Source organism: Chenopodium album, chromosome 14 (assembly GCF_948465745.1).
Source record: "Chenopodium album chromosome 14, dcCheAlbu1.1, whole genome shotgun sequence".
NCBI classification, from domain to species: domain Eukaryota; kingdom Viridiplantae; phylum Streptophyta; class Magnoliopsida; order Caryophyllales; family Amaranthaceae; genus Chenopodium; species Chenopodium album.
Window position 1 is genome coordinate 6273664 of NC_137847.1, and position 25683 is coordinate 6299346.

General features: G+C 36.2%; 1 protein-coding gene, 1 non-coding gene and 1 pseudogene across 2 annotated transcripts; 1 reads left to right on the forward strand and 2 right to left on the reverse strand.

Annotated features, from left to right (window-relative positions):
- Window positions 1-8850: 8850 nt before the first annotated feature.
- On the forward strand, window positions 8851-14982 carry LOC145577661 (uncharacterized). The gene is made up of 2 exons (XM_081635139.1): window positions 8851-10974; window positions 14389-14982. The coding sequence occupies exons 1-2, from the start codon at window positions 8851-8853 to the stop codon at window positions 14980-14982; spliced, it is 2718 nt and encodes a 905-aa protein (XP_081491265.1).
- On the reverse strand, window positions 9346-9452 carry LOC145580325 (small nucleolar RNA R71). Its single transcript, XR_014099391.1, has one exon. It is a non-coding gene; the product is annotated as a small nucleolar RNA R71 (small nucleolar RNA).
- A 3620-nt stretch (window positions 14983-18602) lies between the features above and the next one.
- Window positions 18603-19496, reverse strand: LOC145577663 (adenylate isopentenyltransferase 1, chloroplastic pseudogene; annotated as a pseudogene).
- Between the last annotated feature and the right edge of the window lie 6187 nt (window positions 19497-25683).

Genomic DNA, 25683 nt, shown 5'->3' on the forward strand with positions numbered 1-25683 from the left:
ATGTTAATTAATCTTCATTATTGAAAAGCAAAGAAGTAAGGATGCCATGTTCACTTTGCAAGACAAAGACCAATCTTAAGGCCGCATGCCCAATTTTAATTTTTATTATGTGAATAAAGACTAATGACAACTTTAATTTATTTGATAAATATGAAATAACTAATCAAGTTATTGAAGAAAACTTCTTTAAAAAAAAAAAAAAGTAGTTATTGAAGAAAACATGAGACTAATCAAACACACTAATAATAATCACATGTGAATAAAGACTAATGTAATGAATTTGGAATCAGATTGACAGAAAGCAGAAGAATTGGTCCATCTCCTAATTCCATCCTTATCCTATGATTAAATAAAATAGTATTGGTAATAGGAAAAATTGTAAATAATAATCCCAACTTTATTGTATTTTATTTTAATAATTCCAACTTTGGATTATTCTGAAATAATCCGAACTTTGGGGGTTGTTTACTTTCTTCAATCTCAAACCGGTCAACAAAAGTCCATGACCTATTATATCAGGTCACTTGACATGTGTCAAGTCCTGATTGGTCAAAAATTAAAAACAAAAAAAATATATAAAAAAAAAAATAAAAATAAAAATAAAAAAAATAAAAAATAAAAAATAAAAATTCTGAAAAACCAGTAAGCCTCCCTACCCCCATCGGCCCACCGTAACCTTAACCACCATTGCCCATTCCGCCGCCCCTCCCTCGCCGACCGCCGCCTCTGCCCTACCCCTAGAGTCACCGGTTTCCCCCTCCTCGAAACCCCTCCCATCCACCACGAAACCACCAAGAAACGCCACCCTAGCCAACTCGCAACAACGACAACTCGCCACCGCCTAGCTAATTCGCAACAATAGATCGCCACACCTATTGCTCCTTTAGGTGGGGGTTAGGGAGAAGGCGAGGTTTACGTTAAGGTGGTTACCGTTAGGAGATTTCGATGAGCGGGCTGCAGATTAAGAGGATTGGAAGGGGGTTGTGTTTTATCGGCAAGTGGCAGAGAAGGGTAGCGACGACGGGCTTCAGGGTGGCCGGATCTTTTGGAAGTGGGGTTTGGTTGGTGTGAAAACCGTGGATGAGTTTTGTTTTAATTTTTTTTTAAATTTTTTTTAACCAATTAACTAGTGACATGTGTCATTTAAAGAAAAAATAAAAGAAAATTAACCCATTCAACTGGTCACCGGTAATTGGGATTGAAGAAAGTAAACAATCCTCAAAGTTCGGATTATTCTAGAATAATCCAAAGTTGGGATTATTATTTACAATTTTTCCGTGGTAATATGGTTATTAATTTATTAAAAACTCGATATCAAGTCGCAGGTACTACCTTAGGAATTCCAAACAAGTCCATTCAAAATCAAGAAAATTTGTTACATATATTCTATATTATCTCTATCTAGCTTCTATAAGAATAGATATAAATACTTGTAGTAGTGGATAAGGAAATGGCAAATGGTAGCATCCGAAAAATGTTAGACATGTTAGTATGTTACACATATATTAATGTATACGTGATAATAAATTACATTAGATGGCAATGGGGTAGCTCAGCGTCTCCAATGTACAAAGGTAGGTCTTGGCTTGGCTCGCTGAAAATGAATGTGCTAATTGAACTAGTAATGTCATTCCGAGTTCATCCTACAGATGACATTACGCTTATCATTTGTTGAGGAGGGTGGACGAGTGATTTGTTAATGGGCTATTGCGCTCCTTAGAGCAAACTCAATAAATGACCAATATTTTTTTTGATTTAATTTTTTTCAAAGATACAATATGTTAAATGGAAAATGATTTAGATGAAATTTAATCTCATGCATTAAAAAAGACATTTGCTACAATTTGCTTTTGTATAAGTGATAATATTTTAATCATCTAGTGAATGCGATGAATTTGATGGAGGTTGAAGGATTTTGTGAGAAAGTTTAGCTAGCATTAGGTGAACAATCATTGTATTCCCCCTGTCCCTAAATTACATTCCTAATTCTAGTATTTTTTCCTCACATAATAAAGAGAAATAGGAATGTAATTTAGGGACGAAGGGAGTAATTGCTTTTGTTTTCGTTCTAATTTGATTCATACGAGTAATTAAGGTATGAAAAACATAGGCTCTAGATTGAGCTGAACCTTAATCATTACATTATTGTTTTTAGGGAAATTCTCTTTGGTGAACTCCAACTTTTTAATTTTCTAAGTGGTAAACGTTTTAAAATATTATTATCAATGGTAAACCTAAATTATTGATTACCATTGATAAGTATTATTTTAATAAAAATCCTTAATTATAGTTAGTTTTTTTTTTATTTTTTTATTTTTTTAATAATTAAATTATATAAAAAAATTTTCAACAAAAAAAAAAAACCCAAACCCTACCCCCACCCAAGCTAGCCACCAGTAGCCCCTCCCCTGTCGGCGTCCACCGGCCACCTCTCCCCCAGCCCCACCAACGCCGGCGCCTAGCTCCACCTTCGCCGGTGCATCGGCCTTCGATTCCCCACCTCCACCTCCTCTGGCTCTTTCTCCCAATCTCGAACCCTTACTGTAGGGAATATTTCAAACATCAACTTTGAGCCCTACTGTGATCATGCACTTAAGCATGGTCGCGTCAAAAGGGAAGGAAGCTAGAGTAAAAGAGTCGCCAACAAGTTTTAGAAACTTGTAAATCGTTCACGAGAGGTGAAGGTTACATCCCATTCACGATCACAGAGATTCCGAACCCCATAGTGGTCCTGAACAATGACTGGATATTTAGGGATGATGGTACGAATCCAACCTAAAAGAGATTGGACTCGCCTTAAATAAGCCTTTACTTTGTTCTTCTCATATTTATGTGCGCTTTTCGATCAACATAGAATCATTTAATTAATCCTAAACTTGTTTAATCTATGTTAGTTGATTATTAATGCACAAATAAATATATTATTGGCGATCACTTGAATTTAAATCATGTTAGCCTAAATCAAATTATTAATTATTTTATTAAGCGTGATTTCAAGTACAAATTCCCTTTAAATCTATAAGAGAGGGCATGATCAAGCAACAACAATAATATCAAGCAACATATAATTATTAACAAATTATATATAAATTATTCGTAAATTAACAAATAATATGAAACTATATATATAATTTGACACAACAAATCATCATCATCATCATAATATTTTCAAAGCATAATATTAGGAAGATCCTAGGTATGATACTAACATGATTAATAACAAATTGTAGGGAACATTTCATGCATCCCACACTTGAGCCCCACTGTGATCATACACTTAAGTATGGTGGCGTCCAAAGGAAAGGAAGCTAGAGCAAAAGAGTCGCCAACAAGTTTTAGGAACTTGTAAACCGTTCACAGGGTGAAGGTTACACCCCTTTACGATCCGTGAGATCGCTGACTCCATAGTGGTCTGGAACCATGACTGGATATTCGAGATGAAGGTACAAATCCAACCTAAAAGAGATTGAACCTGCCTTAAAAATAGGCCTCTACTTTATTCTTCTCATATTCATTTGCGCTTTTTGACTAACATACAATCAATATATTAACCTTAAACCTGTTTATCTATGTTGGTTGAATATTAATGCACAAACAAATCTATTATTGGCGATCACTTGAATTAAAATCACATTAGCCTAAATAAAATTATTAATTATCTTATTAAGCGTGATTACAAGTACAAATTCCCTTTAAACCTGCAAGAGAGGGCGTGATCAAGCAGTAACAATAATATCAAGCAACATAATAACAATCATTATCATAATATTCTCAATCTCATCAAAGCATAATAATAATAGCAAGATCATAGACATGATACTAACATGATTAATAACAAATCCTAGCATGTCACTAAACAATAAAGATTAAAGCTTTATCCCTAACATGATACTAACATGATAAAAGAAATAGGAAGCAACCTAAATATGATACTAAAAAGCAATAAAAGCATCCTAACATGATACTAGGAATTAAAATAATCTAAGCATGATTTTTATATCAAAAGAATAATTAAGCAATTAAAACAACTTACTTTAATTTGGTACCTTGTATCTCTTTCTAATAACAAAATACACCCGTTAGTAAATTCAATGAAAACAATAAATCAAACAATTAATTTAAATAATTGAAATAAAGATTTGGGACCAAACCCTCAGAAATTATCAACCTTTCACGTCTAGGGTGAAGGCAACTTCGAGCTTGGCTGGGTGTATTTAGAACTCGTGAACGCGGTATTGTGTTTGAAAAGGGAAGGCTTAGAAAGAGGGAGAAAGAAAAGCTATTGCTTGAGAGAGAAAAGAATAGAATTAGATGATTGATTAAAATGGGGAAATACGACCCTATTTATAGAGAAAATAGCCCGGAAACGATTAGAAAAAGATCGAATCCTATTAGGAATAAAACTGCCTCTGTCAAAGAATGACAGAGTCCAGCGCGACGCGACAGCCCTGTCGCTGTACGACAGCCCTGTCGCTGTGCGACAGGCTTGTCGTGGTGCGCCAGCTTTGTTGTTTAGCGTTGGTTCACGCGTTTTCTAAAAACTTGTACGGAATCCTTAATCTAATTAAATTCGATTAACAACGTCCGTACTTATCTTTGAAAATCAGATTTAATCTCCTTAAAAACACTCGTTTTAATCCAAATAGAATTCTTTATTTTCATAAAAGATATAATTATTATTCCTAATCCCATTAGAACTTAAAACAATCTTCTAGATTATTCTAGAAAATTAAAATCAATCCTAATAATTTTAAGAATATTAATTAATGGGCCCTCCACTAGGTCATTAGGCCATAAAACCATTTCAGGCCCAATTTAGTATTTTAGCCATAACTTCCTCATTATTCATCGAAATTGGGCTTATAATATGTCGTTGGAAAGCTCTTTTCGAGCCCAAATCCAACTACACTATTATTGGACCCTTATCATGGACCAAAAATAAATTGGACTGGACATTTTCATAAATAGAGTACATTTTCAAAAACAGAAAGAAGAGATATTTTTATTAAAACAACTACATCACAAGACTTTTCACACTTTCACTTCGTTCGATGATCAAATGACGTGAAAGGTACTCATCACCGGGTTTGGTTTTGGAGAGACACAATTAGGTGTCTACACAAACCCTACCATGTCACTAAATAATAAAAATCAAAGCTTTATCCTAAATATAATACTAGAAAGCAATAAAATATTATAAATATTAATTAACTCCCTTAACATAATACTAGAAATTAATAAAATAATCTAAACATGATTTCTATATCAAAAGAGTATTTAAATTACTTACTTTGATTCCTCGTACCTCTTTCTATTAAAACAATACACACGTTAGTAACTTCAAGAAATATTAAATCAAACAATTAAAATAATATTAATTGAAATATAGATCGGATTTTTCACCAAATACCACTGAGTTTTAACAAAATTCACCAAATACCACCAACTTTTTTCTAATTCACCAAATACCACTCAGTTTATACAAATTATCACAAAATGCCAAATTTGTTAACAGACGTTAGCCTGCCATTTGTGTTATTTTACTAAATTGCCCTTACTTCTTTAATGGCGCCATTTAAACCATTAACTCTCCCAAAAAAGCACAGTGCACTTCGAAAAACATGACCCTTGGCTTCATCTTCTCCATCATCGCACTCCCTGTTATTCAGCACACTTAAACCCTTAAAATTGATCAAACAGCTTCAATATTTTGAAGATTTTAGGCATAGTTGGTGGAGAAAGTTACTTTAGTGCTTCAGATTGAACCAGAATTGCAAGATCGCGTCAGTGGCTGGAGGTTTTTGTTGATTGTGAGTGAAATTCCAACCAACTCAGGAAGCGGGGTATTCGGAGCTTATACAAGGTAAAATGTTGTTAATCGATCTTCATTTCGAGTTCTGATTATGTGGTTTTTTTTTTGCGAAATTGAGTTAGGGTTAGGGTATAATTAGAAAGTGTGTATTTGCATGTGATTGTGGGTATATTTTGCGAAATTGCTATAGTGTTAGTTTTGCTTTGCTGTCATTTAATGCAAATTGTTGTATGTGTTGATTTTGTTTCGTAGGATGAGTGCATTGTGGCTTTTAGCTCGTTATAGGAGTGATGCTTTTGATGTTAGGGTGGATGACAAAGATAAGACTAATTTGATGGAGTTATTTGAGTACATGTTAGAGGACTTAGTTAAGTAGAATGTTTACCTTCCTAAATCATTCACCATGTTTGTTGCTAAACCTAGAACTAACCGTAGGTTGGAGTTGGTGGATGATGGGGCTATGTTGAAAATGTGGGAATGAAATGTAGGGAAAGAAGAAATTGAGATTTTTATTGAGGAAATAGATGAACCATCTCAAATTTTTAAGTCTGCTGAAGCTAATTTGGCAAAAAGGTTAAAAGAAAATGCTGAGAAGTTTAGGAGAGAGGCAGAGAAAGAAGAAGCTGAGAGACAACTCAGAGAACATCAGCAATTCACTGTAGCTGTAGAAGTTCCTGTAATGAATGCAGAGGACAATGGGGTTAACTATGTTAGAATCTTTAACAGTCTAGAATCTGATGAGATCTTTCCTGGAGCATCACAACCTGAGCCATCACAACCACAACCATCACAAAAAGAATCACCCCCACATAAACATCCTACACCTCCACCAACTGAAACAACCAAAGAACCTACTCCACCTCCACCAAAAAAAAAAAGTCCTAGGAGAAATAAAGTTAAACCTAGAAAGAAAAAGAATTAGTCAACCCAACCAACAAAACAACCTTCTCCAGCTAGGGATTCTACACCACCACCTACAGATCCTGACTAGGGACAATATGAACAACCAACACCAACCCCTATTCACTCACCAAACACTCCAGTTAGATATCCTACACCACCAATACCTTCTCCAACCAGGGAACCTACCCCATCTCATCAACCTTCACATCCACCTAGAGAACCTACCCCATCTCATCAACCTTCACAGCTACCCATGAATGATAGGGGTGGGTCAAGCAAAGGGCAGACAGGAATTAAACCAAGGGAGTGGAGGGTGCCTAGGAGTACATCCATGAAGTATGGTACATTTGCAGGGAAGAAGAAAAGGGGGAGTAGTGCTGGATCAGGGAGTCAGGTTAGTATTAGGAAGAAGAAACCAGTGACTATTTGTGAGAGTGATGAATCTTCTGATGGTATGGGTTCAAAAGATAGTGAAGATGAGGATTGATAAGTCGATATTATACCGTTATTCTTGGGTAATTTGGAATGCGTTTACTATAGAATTTCAACTTATAGTTCGTGTTTTTGTATGTTTTATCCAAGTTGGACTCGATTTCTTCTATTCTGGTTGTTTGGTTGTTATATTGTGATTTCAGGATGAAATGGAGCATTTGGAGTGATGATGAGGATGCTATGACATTTTGAGATAGATCGGTGAGCTTCATAAAGAGATTTACAAGTCATAAGAAGTTGGAGTGCTAGATGATGATATTGCTACATGGCCGTGTACCATAGACTACATGGTCATGTGATTCTTCCATCCACGGTTACATGCTACATGGTCGTGTACCCTTAACTACACGGTCATGCGATAGTTCCAAGTATGAATGTTTGCTACACGGTCGTGTACCACGAGCTACACGGTCGTGTGATTCAATCTCCGTATGAAGTCCGCCTACACGCTCATGTACCTCTCAGCTACACGACCGTGTACGTATATGATGAAATCTGAAGATCAAGTACAGGTCAGCTACACGATCGTGTACCCATCAACACACGGCCGTGTACGTGTGCGCAGGAGATTTATTTTCTTTATTATTATTTTATGTTTATTTTTAGGAAAGTATAAATAGGGGTTTTAACCCTATTTTAAAACATCTAATTTTCATTATAACTTTTTCCATTCTACGTTGTTTTGGAGAGAACACATAGAACTCCATTGAAGCATTCATCTTAATTCAATTTCAAGTATTTCTCTTTCATCTTTAATCTCTTTAATTTTCTATTGTTATTATGTTTTCTTTAATTATTTGTCTTGTTATTTCTATTATCATGTGTGAGTAGTTTCATAATCTAGGGTTAGGTTGAACCCTAATATGGATTGATGTGTTATTTGATTCCCAATTCCCAATTTAATTAATTTATAATTCCTCTTTGTTAGGGTTGGTTTTATTATCAATGATTAACTAGAAATAGTATTATTGAATGTGATTAGGTTTACAACGAAAGTTGATTCTTAATTGATTTTAGAACCCTAATTAAAAGTTGGAGCTTTTATGCATGAAAATAGCTAATTGTTCTTGCTAGGACTTATAGGATGTCGTTCTCAATGTCTTTAATATGTATGATTCCATGAAAATAGGTATGATTGCATGTCAGGGAAGCTATTAGTTGATCGAAAGAAACTCTTAGTATTGTTTTAGGGAGCATCTGTCCTGTGGAATGTTTATTGATTTAATTGAGGGAAAGGGATTGTTCTATTGCATTGATTCATATTAGTGGGGATACTTAATCTTAGATGTTTTTAGTTATTGATTAATTTCATATTATTGTCATTTATTGCTTATTGGTTAATATTGTTCTAGTTTGGATCTATCGATATTGATTGGTTACTCGCTTAGTATTTATTTGAGTCTATTTAATTAGTTGAACCATAGTCTCTTGGGATCCGACCCTTACTTGCCCGTCTACATAGTAGTGGTCTTGTTAGGTTATTTTTGTTAGGTACGCGACACGCCTATCAAATTTTGGCGCCGTTGCCGGGGACTAACGGTTTCATTCTAGTTATTCGTGATTCGTTTTTACTAAGCATTTATTTTCTTGCTTCGGCTATTGTTCCTTGTTTATTTGATCTTCCGTTTTAGTTTCTTTGTTGCATGCAAACTCGAAGTTCAGGTTCAGATGATTTAACACCTTTTGATTCTGAGATCGAAGCTACTGCAAGAAGACGAAGAGGTAAAAGGAGGAAAAATCAAAATACAAGAGACATGGTTGATCCAGGAACAAAATCTCTTTTGGAGTATGGTATTCCGGATACAACAACCGGATTCCTCTCGAGTATTGTTAGACCACCTGTCACCGCTCAGAGTTTTGAGTTGAAGCCCCAATTCATACAGTTCATCTCCAATGATTCTTTTGCGGGCTCACCTAATGATTGCCCAGTGAGTCACATTGATAGTTTCTTGGAGAAGTGTGACACCATGAAGCTCAATGGTGTCACTGATGATGCTATTAGACTACGCCTTTTCCCTTTTTCACTACGGGATAGAGCCAGGGAGTGGTTACGAGATGAAGGTATTGGTTCTTTTGATACGTGGGACAAGCTTGCCAAGGCCTTTCTTGTCAAATTCTTGGGGCAAGAGAAAACAGCAAAATTAAGGAACGAGCTATCTACTTTCCATCAATCCAATGACGAATCCCTATATGACGCATGGAGAAGTTTTAAGCGATTGCAAAGACAATGCCCTCACCATGGTATTCCAGAGTGGATGTTGATCCAAACGTTCTATAATGGTTTGACCCATGAGTTTCGCATCTACATTGACGCTGCGTCCGGAGGTTCTATCATGACGAAGAACCCAACTGATGCGAAGGATTTGATTGAGAAGATGGCGGCTAATGATAATTACCATCCAAGGGGACGAAATGCTATCAACATAGGTAATAAACATGATGTTGATGCTCTAACCATGTTGACTAGTTCTGTGCAGGCACTAACTCATAAAGTCAATCAACTCCAAGCTGAGTCCCCTCGACCCTCGATGGAAACTTGTCAAATGTGTGGATTGCAAGGCCATACTGCGCGGGAGTGTCAACCTAATTATGATGGAATGACGATTGAGCAAGCTAACGCTTTTTATACCACGACCTCCACAAGGCCATTTGATGAAGGGTGGAGAAATCATCAAGGGTTCTCATACAAGAACACTCAAGCTATAGCAAATCCTCCACCACCATCTGCTTTTCAAGCAAGGGCACCTTTCAATCATCAATCCACACAACCACCACCACCCCAGACCTCAACATTTGATCTTGAATCAATTATGAAGGATTTTACTACCTCCCAAATTCAACAACAAGAGCTTATATCAAGGCAATTTGAGCTACAAGCAAAGCAAAATGAATATTTTCAAAACTCAATCCAATTGCTCACCGCTCAAAATAAGAGGATAGAGACTCATCTTTCTCAACTTTCACAACAAGTGAGTCATCTAACAACTCTTCAAGATCAAGCAAAAGTCCAGACGAAACAATGCAATGCAATATTCGTGAAGAGTGTTGAATCAACTATAGGAGGACTAGAAGAGAAAGCGTGCAATGTGGAGTCAAGAACAGAGAAGAATGAGAAAGAAGGTCCCAAATATGTCGCTCCACAAGCATATGAGGAGCCGATGCCTTTCCCGCAAAGGTTATCAAAAGCCGTGCTCGATAAGCATTTTGGGAAGTATTCTGAGACTCTTAAAAAGGTATATGCTACCATTCCTTTTTCCGATCTTGTAATTCAAATGCCTCTATTTGCAAATTTTGTGAAAGGAATTTTAGATCATAATCACAATGATAAAGGATTAGAAAATTTGGTAGTAAAGGAACAATGTTCTAATCTTTTACATGATAGCCTACCACCTAAATTGCATGATCCCGGTAGTTTTACTATCCCTTGCATGATAAACGAAACATATTTTGATAGGGTCTTGTGTGATCTAGGTGCTAGTGTTAACTTAATGCCTTCTTCAGTGTATGACAAATTAGGCTTGAAAAACCTTAAACCTTCCCCCGTATCTCTTCAGATGGCTGATAGAACTGTTAGACTCGCTAAGGGTGTAGTTGAAGATGTATTAGTTGGAATTGGTGAACTTGTCTTTCCTGTTGACTTTATTGTAGTGGATATGAAAGAAGACCATAAGATCCCACTTATCTTTGGTCGCCCTTTTCTTGCTACAAGTCAAGCTTTAATAGATGTACCTAAAGGACAAGTGACCATTAGAGCTCAAGATAAACAAGTTGTGTTTAAGCTTTTCAATGACCATAATTTTACTTTTGATGGTGGTACTTGTTTGAGAATTGATGCTACTAACCCTTGGGTTGATAAGTGTGTTTCTAATAGAAATCTTGTGAGCAAAAATGACTATATTCCACCACATGATGGATTTAACTACATCAAAACAAGGTCGGATACAAAGCACATCAACTCTAATTTGAAGGAGTTGTTTGGAGGTGGATATATTAATGAGCAATGTCACGGAGTATCTTCTCCGTGTGGTGATCCAGGTTGAGCTAAAAAAGGAGGTCGAGCTTATGACCTTAAACAAGCGCTAAATGGGAGGCAACCCATTCCCTTTTTTGTTTTTTTTCCCTTTATTTTCTATTTCTTGTTTTTGTTTTTGTTTTTCTTTAGTGTCTTGGGGATATGATGCGACGTTTTTTTAGGGCGGTCCCAGCTCCGCCCTTAGGTATAATCCCTCCTCTGCTAGTAGGGCCTAGTTTTCGCTTTCTCTTGCTTGTTCTTATTCGATATATGTTCACATTGAGGACAATGTGAAGTTTAGCTTGGGGGAGAGATTACTTTTTGCTTTGGGTTGTATATATACGACTATGCCTCAATGATGATATGTAATATATGTGTAATTTTAAAAATTGAAAAACTTGTTTTTGAAAACCCATTCACTGATTGGCTTGGGATTGAACTTGTTTGTGGCTAGAATGGTCTCCCCGCTCGACCAATATGGATAGCTTGAGTACCTATGTGAGACTTTTGAGCCATTGTTGACTGGTACATCTTATTTCAGTCATTCTTTTCATGTGTGTTAGATTTTCCTTCCTGTAATTTGATTCTTGGATTTGCTTTACGATTATTTGAGACTTATGATGCAATGTGGAAGAGTGATTGAAGTTCCTCTTAGATAATTAGAGCCAAAACTTCTTAGGTGTTTGATGCTTATTCTATTTTCTTTTTATTTTACATTAACTCTTAGGATGAACCAATTTGAGCCACGATTTCCCTTCTTTGTCGCCTTACATTTTACGCCTGAGAGCCTTTTTGTAGGTTTATTTGATGGAGAATCAATGTATTAATTTATGCCCTGTTGAGTTATGTTTGGAAAATAAAGAGAAAGAAAAAAAGAAGTTAGTTAAAAACAAGAGCAAAAATGAAAAAATTCAGAAAAATAAGTTTGTGTATGCTCTAAGTTTCAAGGAAAAAAATAAGTTGAAAAAAAAGAAAAAATAATGAGAAAAAGAGGAAAAAAAATGTGGAGTTTTCATGAGAATTCGAGATTGAAATCCATGAAGAAGAAAGAAAGACTATATTTGTCATGGAAATCTATGTTGTCTTGTGAAGGAAAGTGAGAATAAGGGCATGCTTGTATGTTGTGCGGAGGATATAAGGTTGGTTTGAACCCGACATTTGACTATGTAGTGGGATTAGGATTTTTGTTATTTTTGAGCACCACATTCCCAAATGACATCGTCCAACCCCATATAACCAAGCCTACCTTTATTTAGGATCTCATGACTTCCATACTTGCATCATCGCTTTACAAGTGGAGAAAATCTATTAGCAAATCTAAAGAGGACAATTGCATGAAGTCGACGTGCATAATTGCGATTAGGATGAGTGATTTCTTATTCTAACCCTTGTAAACACATGAGTGGCTTGTTTGTTTTATTTTGCACAACTAAAGTGAGATGCTATTCATATATGACTGAGTTGGTTAGGGGAGATGTGTGGAAATATTGGTTGTCAATTTCGAGTGCTTGAAGTTTATGGTGGTTTTATAATCAATGACTTACATTTCTTGTTTTTTACTTGGTTTTAATTCATTGGCACATATATTCTTGCTTGAGGGGCTATCTTACTCTTCTTGTGTTTCATGTTTCAATGCTTGAGGACAAGCATTGGTCTAGCTTGGGGGAGTTTGATAAGTCGATATTATACCGTTATTCTTGGGTAATTTGGAATGCGTTTACTATAGAATTTCAACTTATAGTTCGTGTTTTTGTATGTTTTATCCAAGTTGGACTCGATTTCTTCTATTCTGGTTGTTTGGTTGTTATATTGTGATTTCAGGATGAAATGGAGCATTTGGAGTGATGATGAGGATGCTATGACATTTTGAGATAGATCGGTGAGCTTCATAAAGAGATTTACAAGTCATAAGAAGTTGGAGTGCTAGATGATGATATTGCTACATGGCCGTGTACCATAGACTACATGGTCATGTGATTCTTCCATCCACGGTTACATGCTACATGGCCGTGTACCCTTAACTACACGGTCATGCGATAGTTCCAAGTATGAATGTTTGCTACACGGTCGTGTACCACGAGCTACACGGTCGTGTGATTCAATCTCCGTATGAAGTCCGCCTACACGCTCATGTACCTCTCAGCTACACGACCGTGTACGTATATGATGAAATCTGAAGATCAAGTACAGGTCAGCTACACGATCGTGTACCCATCAACACACGGCCGTGTACGTGTGCGCAGGAGATTTATTTTCTTTATTATTATTTTATGTTTATTTTTAGGAAAGTATAAATAGGGGTTTTAACCCTATTTTAAAACATCTAATTTTCATTATAACTTTTTCCATTCTACGTTGTTTTGGAGAGAACACATAGAACTCCATTGAAGCATTCATCTTAATTCAATTTCAAGTATTTCTCTTTCATCTTTAATCTCTTTAATTTTCTATTGTTATTATGTTTTCTTTAATTATTTGTCTTGTTATTTCTATTATCATGTGTGAGTAGTTTCATAATCTAGGGTTAGGTTGAACCCTAATATGGATTGATGTGTTATTTGATTCCCAATTCCCAATTTAATTAATTTATAATTCCTCTTTGTTAGGGTTGGTTTTATTATCAATGATTAACTAGAAATAGTATTATTGAATGTGATTAGGTTTACAACGAAAGTTGATTCTTAATTGATTTTAGAACCCTAATTAAAAGTTGGAGCTTTTATGCATGAAAATAGCTAATTGTTCTTGCTAGGACTTATAGGATGTCGTTCTCAATGTCTTTAATATGTATGATTCCATGAAAATAGGTATGATTGCATGTCAGGGAAGCTATTAGTTGATCGAAAGAAACTCTTAGTATTGTTTTAGGGAGCATCTGTCCTGTGGAATGTTTATTGATTTAATTGAGGGAAAGGGATTGTTCTATTGCATTGATTCATATTAGTGGGGATACTTAATCTTAGATGTTTTTAGTTATTGATTAATTTCATATTATTGTCATTTATTGCTTATTGGTTAATATTGTTCTAGTTTGGATCTATCGATATTGATTGGTTACTCGCTTAGTATTTATTTGAGTCTATTTAATTAGTTGAACCATAGTCTCTTGGGATCCGACCCTTACTTGCCCGTCTACATAGTAGTGGTCTTGTTAGGTTATTTTTGTTAGGTACGCGACACGCCTATCAAGGATTATGTTGCATCAGACATAGAAGATGAACTGGATATGCAATTGAACAGTGAGGATGATTTTATAGTGGAAGAGGAAGACCTTGGTGATGATATTTCTGCCAAAACCTTTGAGGATTATCTTGATGCTAGCCATGTGTTAGACAAAATGTACAAGAATGGGAAAATATGGTCTCATTTACCATTTGGGTCAATTCAGCTTGAGCCATGGTTGATTTTTGAGAGCAAAACAGATTTCCTTGAGGTGTTTAGGGACTATTGCATACAAGAGGGCTTTGCTGTCTCAGTTGACTGGGCTGACAATCAAAGATACACAACAAGTTGTTTGATTAATACTTGTAACTGGAGGATTCATGCCACAGTTCTGACTGATCAAGTCAGTTGGGCTATCAAGAAGCTAGAAGGGGAGCATAGAACCTGTGGGAGGCTTGAAGAAAATCCCATGGTGTCATCAGCATGGCTATGTAGACACTTGTTGCAGGACTTGGAGGCAAATCCTGACATCCCAGTGGATTCTTTGCAAAGAGTGTGCATGGAAAGATACAGGATTAATGTGAAGCTCAGGTTGTTCTAAAAAGTCAAGGCCTTAGCTAGGGTGCAAATTCATGGGGGTTTTGCTGATTCATATACACTTTTACCCAAGTATGCTGAGATGATTAAAGCAACTAATCCTGGTTCATATGCACTGATTACTTGGACTGACAATGGTAATGAAGGATCAAAATTCAAGGCCTGTTTTATTTCATTTGCAGCTCAGGTGAAGGGTTTTTTGGGTGGTTGTAGACCCATAATAGGCATTGATGGTGCGCATCTTAGTGGGTATTATAAAGGCATAATGTTGACTGCAGTAGAAATTGATGGCAATAATGAGATATTTGTCATTGCATATGGTCTGGTTGATACAGAAAGCATAGATAGTTGGACCTATTTCTTCAGGAACCTCAGAATTTTGTTTCAGCAATATGGATGTGAAAAAGATGACTGGACATTCATTAGTGACAGAATGAGGGTAAGCAATTACACAATACTTAGTTCTTTTTTTATGTACATGTTCTAAACCTATACTTACTACTTTATGTGTTCTTTTTGAAGGGTGTTGACTCAGCTGTGTTTGAGGTTTTTCCAAGAGCAACAAGGAGAATTTGCTGCCAGCATCTTTACTCAAACTGCAAGAACAAAGGATGGAGTGGGACTGAGTGGTATATGGTGAATTAGTAAAATAACACAAACGGCAGGCTAACGTCTGTTAACAAATTTGGCATTTTGTGATAATTTGTATAAACTGAGTGGTATTTGGTGAAATAGAAAAAAGTTGGTGGTATTTGGTGAATTTTGTTAAAACTCAGTGGTATTTGGTGAAAAATCCGAATATAGATTTGGGACCAAACCCCTAGAACTATCAACCTTTCACGTCGAGGTCTTAGGCAACTTCGAGCTTGGTTAGATGTATTCAAGTCTCGCAAATGACGTATGATGTATGTTTATGAAAAGGTGTAGAAGGCTTGGAAAGACTTAAAGAGAGAAAAAGAATAAGCTTTATCTTAGAGAGAGAAAGAGAAGATTGATGATGATTGTGGGTTGTTAAAAATAGGGAAAATCGCCTCTATTTATAGAGAAAACGACCGAAAAAGATCAGAAAACGAGTCAAAATCCGACTCGGAGTAAAACAAGATTTCTCGCGACGCGATGGCCGGCGCGATAAACTCTGCACTATAAGATTGCGTACGTAATCCGACTTCCAATTAAACCGGGTTAGCCGAATTCCGTACTTATCTTTATTAAATCATTTAAATTCTTTTAAAACACTTGTTTTATTTGATGTAAAATTCTTAATCATTATCTTTTCAAAAAATCGAATAATTAGAATTTAATGCAACATTTTTAAACAAATTACGTAAAACTTATTCATTAATTAACAAATTATGTAAAGTTTATTCATTAATTTACAAATTACGTAGAACCTTTATATATAATAATAATAATAATAATAATAATAATAATAATAATAATAATAATAATAATAATAATAATAATAATAATAATAATAAGAATTTAGGATAAATCCTAATGGTTTTAGAAATATAAATAACATTAATGGACCCTTCACATGATTATTAGGTCCGCATATAAAGCTTGATTTAGACTCACTTTAGTATTTTGGCCATAACTTCTTTGTTATAACTTAGAATTGGACTTATAATATATCGTTGGAAATCACTTTTCAAGCCATATCCAACTACACAGTTATTGGACCCATATTATGGACCAAACTAAACTAGATTAGACTTTTTTTTTTCCAAAAATAGGATACGAAATGAATGATTTTTGAAAATACGATATGAACTATTTTTTATTAAAACATTAAAGAAAAAGAGGAAGTCACGAGACTATTCAAAATTTCATCTTACTCGATAATCAATGACGCGAAAGGTACTCATAACTGGGTTTGATTTTGGGGGAGACACAATCAGGTGTATATATTTACCACCCTCTATTTCCCTCACCGCCCCACTACCGACCTCAACCCCACCCCAAACCACCCCGAAAACCGGCGTACTTCCTCGTCAACCCCCCCCTAGTTCGCCGACCCAAAAACCCTTAAATCCACCCCAAACACCAGAAAATACACAAGCTCGTTTAGGGTTTTGAAACCAAACCCAGGAAATGGGTTTCGGTTTTCTGGTGGTTTTGGGTGGGTTTTAGGGTTTCCGCGGTCGGCCCGTAGAGGAGGGGGTTCGTCGGGGAAGGCCGCTGGTTTTCGTGGTGGTTTGGGGTGCGGTTAGGGCCTGGCAGACGGCGGTGGGGGAAATGGAAAAGAGAGGAGGTTTGGGGTGGGCAGCGGTGGGAGAAATGGGAAATGGGAAAGAGCGGAAGTGCAGGGCGTCATCGACTGGGGATTTACCGCCGGCAATGGTGCTGGTGGCTAGGTGAGGGGTTTGGTTTTTTTTTTTTTTTTTTTTTTTTTTTTTTTTTTTGTGGGTTTTATAAAAATATATTTCTAAAATAAATGTAAAAAAAAAAACTAAATAACTATGGTTAAATATCTAGTTAAAATTTATCATTAATTTTATAGTTCACTTAATATAAAAAATTTAGGTTTACTTAGAAAATTAAAAAGTTGGAGTTCATCAAAGAGAATTTCCCTTGTTTTTATTCACGTTGTTTCAATCTCTATTTATTCCCTTATAACTCATGAAAATGTTATAAATTTATGAACTTCTCTTGTACTCAATTCAATCTCTCTTCTTGAGTACTTACCATTTGCATTTTTCAATCCAGTCTTTGATGAAAATATATCTTTTGGGATTCTAAAAAAAGCTGATTTAAGTTCGGATCAGAGTTTAAAAATATTCCAAATGATCTTAAAAAAAAATTGGGCCAAAAATAAAATAATTGTGCTGGAATAGAACAAGAGAAGGCTAATTAAAAGGTTATAGGATTAAAATAAAAAGAAAAAGACTAATGATTAAAAAAATATTGAGTTAGGCTAATAATAAAATCTCAACCAATTCATCTATTCGACAAGCAACTAGATCCAAAAGGCAATATGCATGGGATTGTTCATCATCGGGTTTGAATTGAGGAGACATGTTTAGGTGTTTACACATAGTTGCATATTGATGTCTCGTGTGACTTATAAAGTCATTCGTGGTTGCTAATAGCAAAAAGCTCAATTTAAATTAAGTGCTTTGGCTATTTTAGAGTTTTGAACTAAATTAACAAGGTAGTTTATACACATGTCCGTTCAAGGTTTGGTTAAAATTTTAGGCTTACGATGAATATTTAACACTTTGGATTGCTTTTCTAAACTCTATGTAAAGTTTAGGCGTCAATCTTGTTTGGAAGTGAAAGTCTAACCTCAACACTTTTTATTCAGGTTATAGAGCCAAATATAGGTGTCGACAAAGAATAGTATTAAGTGGAAGAAAAGTGGTAGAATAAATTGCTTCATTTTATACGAACAATAATAATTTATAATGTGGTGGCTCAAAACTTGCGAGCCTAAATATTGTGTTAACATCCGAATATACTTTCAATTATTGTTTTTTTTTTTTTAAATTATCACATACTAATATCGAATTCTCAATTATTTCCTTTTAGCCAACTTAAGTTTTATACCAAAGTTGTGCACTTCTTACATGATTTTATTCACTTTTTCAAATCATATTCTTATAACTAAAATCAATTTAAGACTTAGGCTTTTAGGAAGCTCTTGACAATTTTCACACTTGGTTCCAAAACTTGAATCTCCCATATGTCAAACCAACTCTTGGATCCATCCATCAATGCCTGAAGAGAATAAGTGCCGTCTAAAATAGTGATGTTCCAACCTTTTGTTTTCAAAAAGTTTATCTTTTTTGCCTGTTTCCTTGCTAATTCACATGTATTTTCTTTTATGGCTTTCACAGCTTCCTCATACATCTGCCTTTGAACTTTGTCACCCTTTAAGCTATTTTTTTCACTAGCATACCTTTTAAAGTACTCTTCAAATTCTTGAACACCAATTGCCTTTGCCAACCCTTTGTATGGTTGATGCTTACTCATTTTCTCTGATAAGTGAAACTCGGCCAACTCATTAAACATCCCTTTTTCAAGCATGTCATTGACTCGCTTATCTATATATTTGTTTAATATATGTGGTGAAACATAGACCCAAAGGAAGCAACAATCGTACCTTAACTCAAAACATCCTTGGGAGGATTCGGAAAATACGTCCATGTTTGGGTTGAATTGTTTTGCAACAAGGGAATAGACAAATGAGTTTGACCCACCTACAACAATAGGAAGGTTTCCACGATTATTAATTTCAGAGATCAACAACGAAGCCCATGAACGATATTGAGCAGCGTTTATCTCGTCATGACTCGATGAATCGATGTTTCCTAATAAATGGTGAGGAACACCGAGTTGCTCCTCTAATGATATTTTATTAGAGGTAATGTCAAGGCCTTTGTAGACTTGAATTTTGTCAGAATTGATGATTTCGGAAGGGAATTTGGAGGCAATTTCGACAGAAAGTCGGGATTTTCCAGATGCAGTGGGGCCTAATATCACCACTACCTTATCTCTAGGTATCGAAAATTCCATGGTGTATAGGTAGGTAAGGGTGGGGTTGAGATGTTTGGAAAATGGTGATGTATAGTAAGGTAGGTAGGGTGGGTTTTTTTTTTGGTTATCATAGGGTATAAGAGCTATGTTTTTATAGTGTAACTTTATATGTTTATTTCAATTAGGGGATGATGAATTTAAATTATCTTATAATTCTTAAATCCTTTGGATAAGATAGTATGATTCTCAAACTATCTAAATAAGGTAAATAAGTTTTATTATTCACATCTCAAATCCTTTAAATAAGGTAAATATCTTTATTTCATTTAAGTGGGACAATAATGCATGCATCATACACCATTATTGGAACATTTCTTAGCCTAAGGGGACTAACCTATCAATTAGATAAGGTTGTATGATTCTCAAACCTTCTAAATAAGGTAAATATGTTTTATGATTCACATCTCAAATCCTCTAAATAAGGTAGATATCTTTATTTCTTTTAAGTAGAACAATAATGCATCATACACCATTATTGACATATTTCTTAGCCTAAAAGTACTAGCTTAGCCAATTAATTAGAGGCTACTCAAAGGCACTTTCTATTACACTCAATTATATTTATCAGAACAACTTCATCCACTAACGTTGCAAGAGATGTAAGGTTTTACACCGATCTAATCAATTTGCGGAAACCAAAACCCGTTCCTTGGACCCATGTAATAATCCATACGATTAACACATAAACACGTAAGTGGTTAGAATTATACCTTTGTAGCGTGCTTCTAACTCAAATCGAGCCTAAGAACGCCAAACACGACTCCTCTAACGAGGTCTACCTACACATTCAACCTTGGTCATAGACGTTAGCTTAGAACTTCTGTCACGACAGAACTTCAGAATTTATACTCTTGGTTCGTTCTCACTCTTAAATGGAAATCCAAGAATCTAATTCTTGTGTGAAACCCTATCAATATCCAAAACCTTAGGTATTTAATTTAATTTTAAACCAAATTTTATATCCAAAACAAATAGGCAAGCGAACGTGACAAACAAGAAGGAGTAGACGGAGGACCACCTTGTGCTTGGAGAGCAAGCTAAGTGGGTAGCAAGGCAGCTGCCCGCACCGGCCTTAGGTGGCATGCGTTAGCACCGGTGCTGCTATCCTTTGCTAGCGAGGACTAGGCAACAACATAGTGAGGCCTAGGAAGCAGCACACTAGCAGTGCTAGCATGCGCTAGCGGCCAACCAGCAATGCTAACATGTGTTTTTGCCTAGCCAAACCCACTTGCATGTCCAACAACGTATTGAGCCATTGCGTGGGCTACTGGGATGCTTCTAGGCCAATTCTTAAGGTAAGGCTCGGCTGTCCTTATTTTTGGTGCGACTAGGCTTTACCATCGTGTGTATGGTGCAGCAAGGCCTTGTGCCTAGCTCATTGTGACACTTGACATTTTTCTTTGTTCAGTCCATTCCTCAGATTGACTTAACGTTTAACACTCGATTTTGACTCTCCAAGCTCGAAATTTGATGTTTGTGTCTAAAATATATTTATCAACGTATTTAGGCCCTCCAGCTTAATCAGTCTCTCCGGTTGATTTTGTGCTTGGGTGTGACCCGTTGGTTCAGTTAAGTGCAAGCTGTGAGATTAATATTAATCTCACAATCCCATTGATCGAAAGTGGCCTCCAGCTAGGTATTTCAATCACGTGACTATGTTGAATAATTAGCTCTGTAATTAATTTTGAACCCTCTATCAGAATAATACACTTGTTCAAATGACATAATTCCATTCAATCTCCTATTTGTCCTTCCTGGCAAGTGTGCATTATGTGTATTTCCCTTTTCTATTTCACTTAATGCCTCTTCATGAACTATAAGGTAAAATTCACCATCATTCTCATTATGTTAAGAAGTGTTTTTTGAATTTCTAAGATTGACTGTCAAGTACAGATTATTTTTCAAAATCCATCTTAGCACGACCATGCATTTTCCTAGTCTCTCTCTTCGAGTAGCCTTGTCAGCAACAAAGACATATTACCAATCTTGTGTTATCAAGCTTTAGTACTATGAGACATAGTTACCCGACTTTTGCCTTTATAGCACCCTTTTACGGCCAACATTTGACAATATCAAAATAGACCAGTACTCAAACAAGAAAACTTAAAATATTTATGGTTGACGAAAAGTGTAGACAGCTAAAAATGTCTCCCTAATCGAAACCTGATGATGAGTAAAACCTTTTATCGCCATTTGGTGGTAGAGTATTAAAAAAAAGGAACACTTGATTTTTTTCTTAGAAATCCATACCATTTCCATTTTATATCATTTCACAAATCATTCTAGGCATTTCAATAGCCCAAACACTTTTCTTAGCCCAAAATCCACATAGCTTAGCTTAGGCCAATTTTCTCTTTTCATAACTACAGCCCGCAACTGAGAAAATCTAATTATCTTGCTTCATAATTTTTATCTAAATCTTCCATGGTTGGATATCCTTCGAAATAATCTTTCCAATGATATATCATAAGCCCAATTCTGGGCTATAACAAAAAAGATGTGAACGAAATACCAAACTCTATCCAAAACCGACATTCTTGCACTATTTTGACCAAAAGAAATTTCAAGATGGTCTGTGGTTCCAAAGACTTGGGAAGAATCAAGAAAGAAATTTTGAAATTGCATGAAGCGGGCATCATTTATGCTATCTTCGATAGCAAGTGGGTTAGCTCGATTCATGTGGTTCCAGAGAAAGGTGTGATGACTATCATCAAGGGGGAAGGAGGAGAGGAAATCTCCACCCGGATGGTGACCGGGTGGAGAATGTGCATCGACTATAGGAGATTGAATTAGAACACAAAGAAAGACCATTTTCCTCTCCTCTTCATGGATCAAATGTTGGAAAGACTTTCTCACCATGCTTTCTTTTGCTTTTTAGATGGATATTCCGGATTCTTTCAAATCCCTATCCACCCCAAGGATTAAGAGAAAATGACTTTTACATGTCCATATGGGACATTTGCATACCATAGGATTCCCTTCGAGTTATGCAATGCCCCATCCACTTTCTAAAGATTCATGATTTCTATCTTTTTTGAGATGCTTGAGAATGAAATTGAGGTTTTTATAGATGATTTTAATGTTGGTGGCTCGTCTTTTGACACTTGTCTTTGCAATATTGAAAGAGTCTTGAAAAGGTGTTAAGAGTCAAGTTTAATTTTGAATTAGGAAAAATGTCATTTTATGGTCGAGGAGGGCTTTTTGTTAGTCCATAAGGTGTCCAAGAATGGCATTGAAATAAATCCGACCAAAGTTTTGGTGATTGCTAAGTTGCCCCCTCCTATTTCCATCACGGGAGTAAGAGTTTTCCCTAGGCATTCCAATTTTTACCGGAGATTTATCAAAGATTTTTCAACAATCGCCAAACCTTTGACCGAATTACTTAAGAAATATGTTGAGTTTAGCTTTAATGAGACTTGCCTTGAAGCATTTCATAAGCTCAAGGAAGCTCTAATCTCTTCCCCCATTGTGCAAGCTCTGGATTGGAGCTTGCTCTTTGAACTAATGTGTGATGCGAGTGATTTTGCAGTGAGCGGAGTCCTTGGAGAAAGAAAAGATGGAAAATCCTATGTCATCAACTATACAAGTAGAACTCTTGATGAATCTCAAAAGAATAATACAACAAAGGAGAAGGATATGCTTGCGGTTGTGTTTTCTATGGATAAGTTTAGGTCCTATCTTGTTTACTCTAAGGTCATTGTGTACACGGATCATGTAGCGGTTCGTTATCTAATGAGCAAGAAGGATGCAAAGCCATGCTTTATCCGTCGGGTTCTTTAGCGTCAAGACTTTGATATGGAGATGAGAGATAAGAAAGGAGCGGAAAACTATGTGGCGGATCACTTATCTAGGCTCCCTTTTGAGAACAAAGATGATGTTCCCGTCAATGAGGAGATGGGAATTGAGACTCTCATGGCTATAGCTTCAACATCTAGCCCTTAATTGGTATGCGAACATTGCCAACTATCTTGCTTGTGGAGTCATTCCCCTAGAATTTTCCTCTCAGCAACAGAAGAGATTTTTCAAGAAAGTGAGGAGAAACTTTTGGAATGATCCTTACTTGTTCAACATATGTGGAGATGGCCTTTTTCGGAAATGTGTTATGGATCATGAAATTGAATGAGTTCTTGAGCATTTGCACACATTACTATGTGGTGGACATAGTGGCGTTGACAGGACAGTGGCAAAAATCTCTCAATATCTTTTAGGGTGGTCAACAATGCATGAAGATGTTCACAAGTTCGATTCTAGATTTGATAGGGTGCCAAAGAATTGGTGGAATCACCAAGAGAAATAAAATGCCTCAACAAAACATCTTGGAAGTTGAGCCTTTTGATGTATGGGGTGTAGACTTTATGGGGCCTTTTGTTTCTTCGTGTGGGAATTTGTACATTTTGGTGGCGGTTGATTATGTCACTAAGTGGAATGAAGTTATCCCTTCCCCCACCAATGATCATAAGGTTGTGCTCAACCTTCTCAAGAAGATCATTTTTCCAAGGTTTGGGGTCCCTAGGGTGCTAATTAGTGATGGTAGTTCTCACTTTGCCAAGAAGAAACTTGAATCTCTTCTAAAGAAGTATAGATCAGAGTCCATCACAAGGTTGGTTTGCCTTATCATCCTCAAACTCAAGGGCAAGTGGAAGTGTCTGATAGAGAGATTAAAAATCTTCTTAAGAGGATGGTGAATAAGTTAAGGGAAGATTAGTCACTTAAGCTTGATAACACATTATGGGCATTGATAACAACGTACAAAACCCTATTGGCACGACTCCTTATCGTTTGGTTTATGGTAAAGCCTGTTATTTTCCAGTTGAGTTGGAGCACAAGGCTTGGTGGGCTATCAAAGAGCTCAATATGGATTTGTCATTGGTCGGAGAGAAAACATTGCTTAAGCTCAATGAATTGGAAGAACTTAGATATGATGCCTATGAGAACTCAAAGCTATACAAGGAGAAGACTAAGGGCATGTTCACTTTAGCTTAATTTCAGTTCAGTTAAGTTCTAATCAGTTTAGTTTAGTTCATCTCCTAATTTTCCTCTCTCATAAAATATTCATTTCAGCTTTATTCAGTTCAGTTCAGTTCAGTTTAGCTCAGTTCACTAAATGTGAACAGGCCCTAAGAAGTGACATGACCAACACATAAGGAATAAAAGTTTCAAGGTTGGAGACAAGGTGTTGTTATTCAATTATAGGCTTCGCTTATTTTCCGAAAAGCTAAGGTCCAAATGGTCGTTCCCTTTTGTGAAATCAAAGACTACTCCTTATGGTTCATTTAAGTTGGAGGCGGATGATCATAAGTTCATGGTGAATAGCCATCGTTTATAGCATTATTTGTGCAAGGATTAAGTTGGTTTGATTGAGTGCATTAGGCTTGATCCGATGGATCCAAGCCACCCCCTTGAAGACATCATCTCATGGTCAAGCTAGTGACCTCATAAAGAAGTGCTTCCGAGAGGCAACCCGAGATTTCTATCCTTTATTTCTTTTATTTCTTCTTATTTTGGTTAAATTTTGTTTGCTTTTATCTTACTTTTTTTTTTTTTTTTTTTTATGTTTCTTTTGTTTTTCTTGTGTGTGAGCCTATGGATGAATATTTGAAGGAGTTCTAGGGTAAGGAGGATTGAATTTTGAAGCTAGAATTGGATTTTGATAGGAGAAAGAATTGAAAATTAAATTTGAAGCCTTATTCAAGAGTCGCGCCCAAGGAAAGCATTCTCCAAGTCACCGCGGGCGTGACCAGAAGGGAAGAGGGCCCGGCGAAGCGCTCCTACATAGGCATGTTGTGAATATGCTTGGCACTCATAGGAAGTGGGAATTGACGTATACGATTAGGGACAAATAAAGTAGGGAGCCGCGAACAAGTTTTTAAGGAACTTGTAAACCATTCACGGATCATAAAATGCAACCACGAATAAAGGGACAACGATTAAGCCGTGAAGGTTACACCCCATTCATAATCCATGATATTACTAACTCCATATGGTTCGGAACCACGAAAGGAGGATCGGGGATGATGGTACGAAGTAAGTCATGGAGTCATATTCGCCCGTATTGGCCTCTACTTGATTCTTATAATGAAAAGTGATTCCATGCGATCTCAAAGGCATACAAACAAATATCTAATTTGCTCCAAACTATTATTAGGCTAAATTGGTTGAATATTAA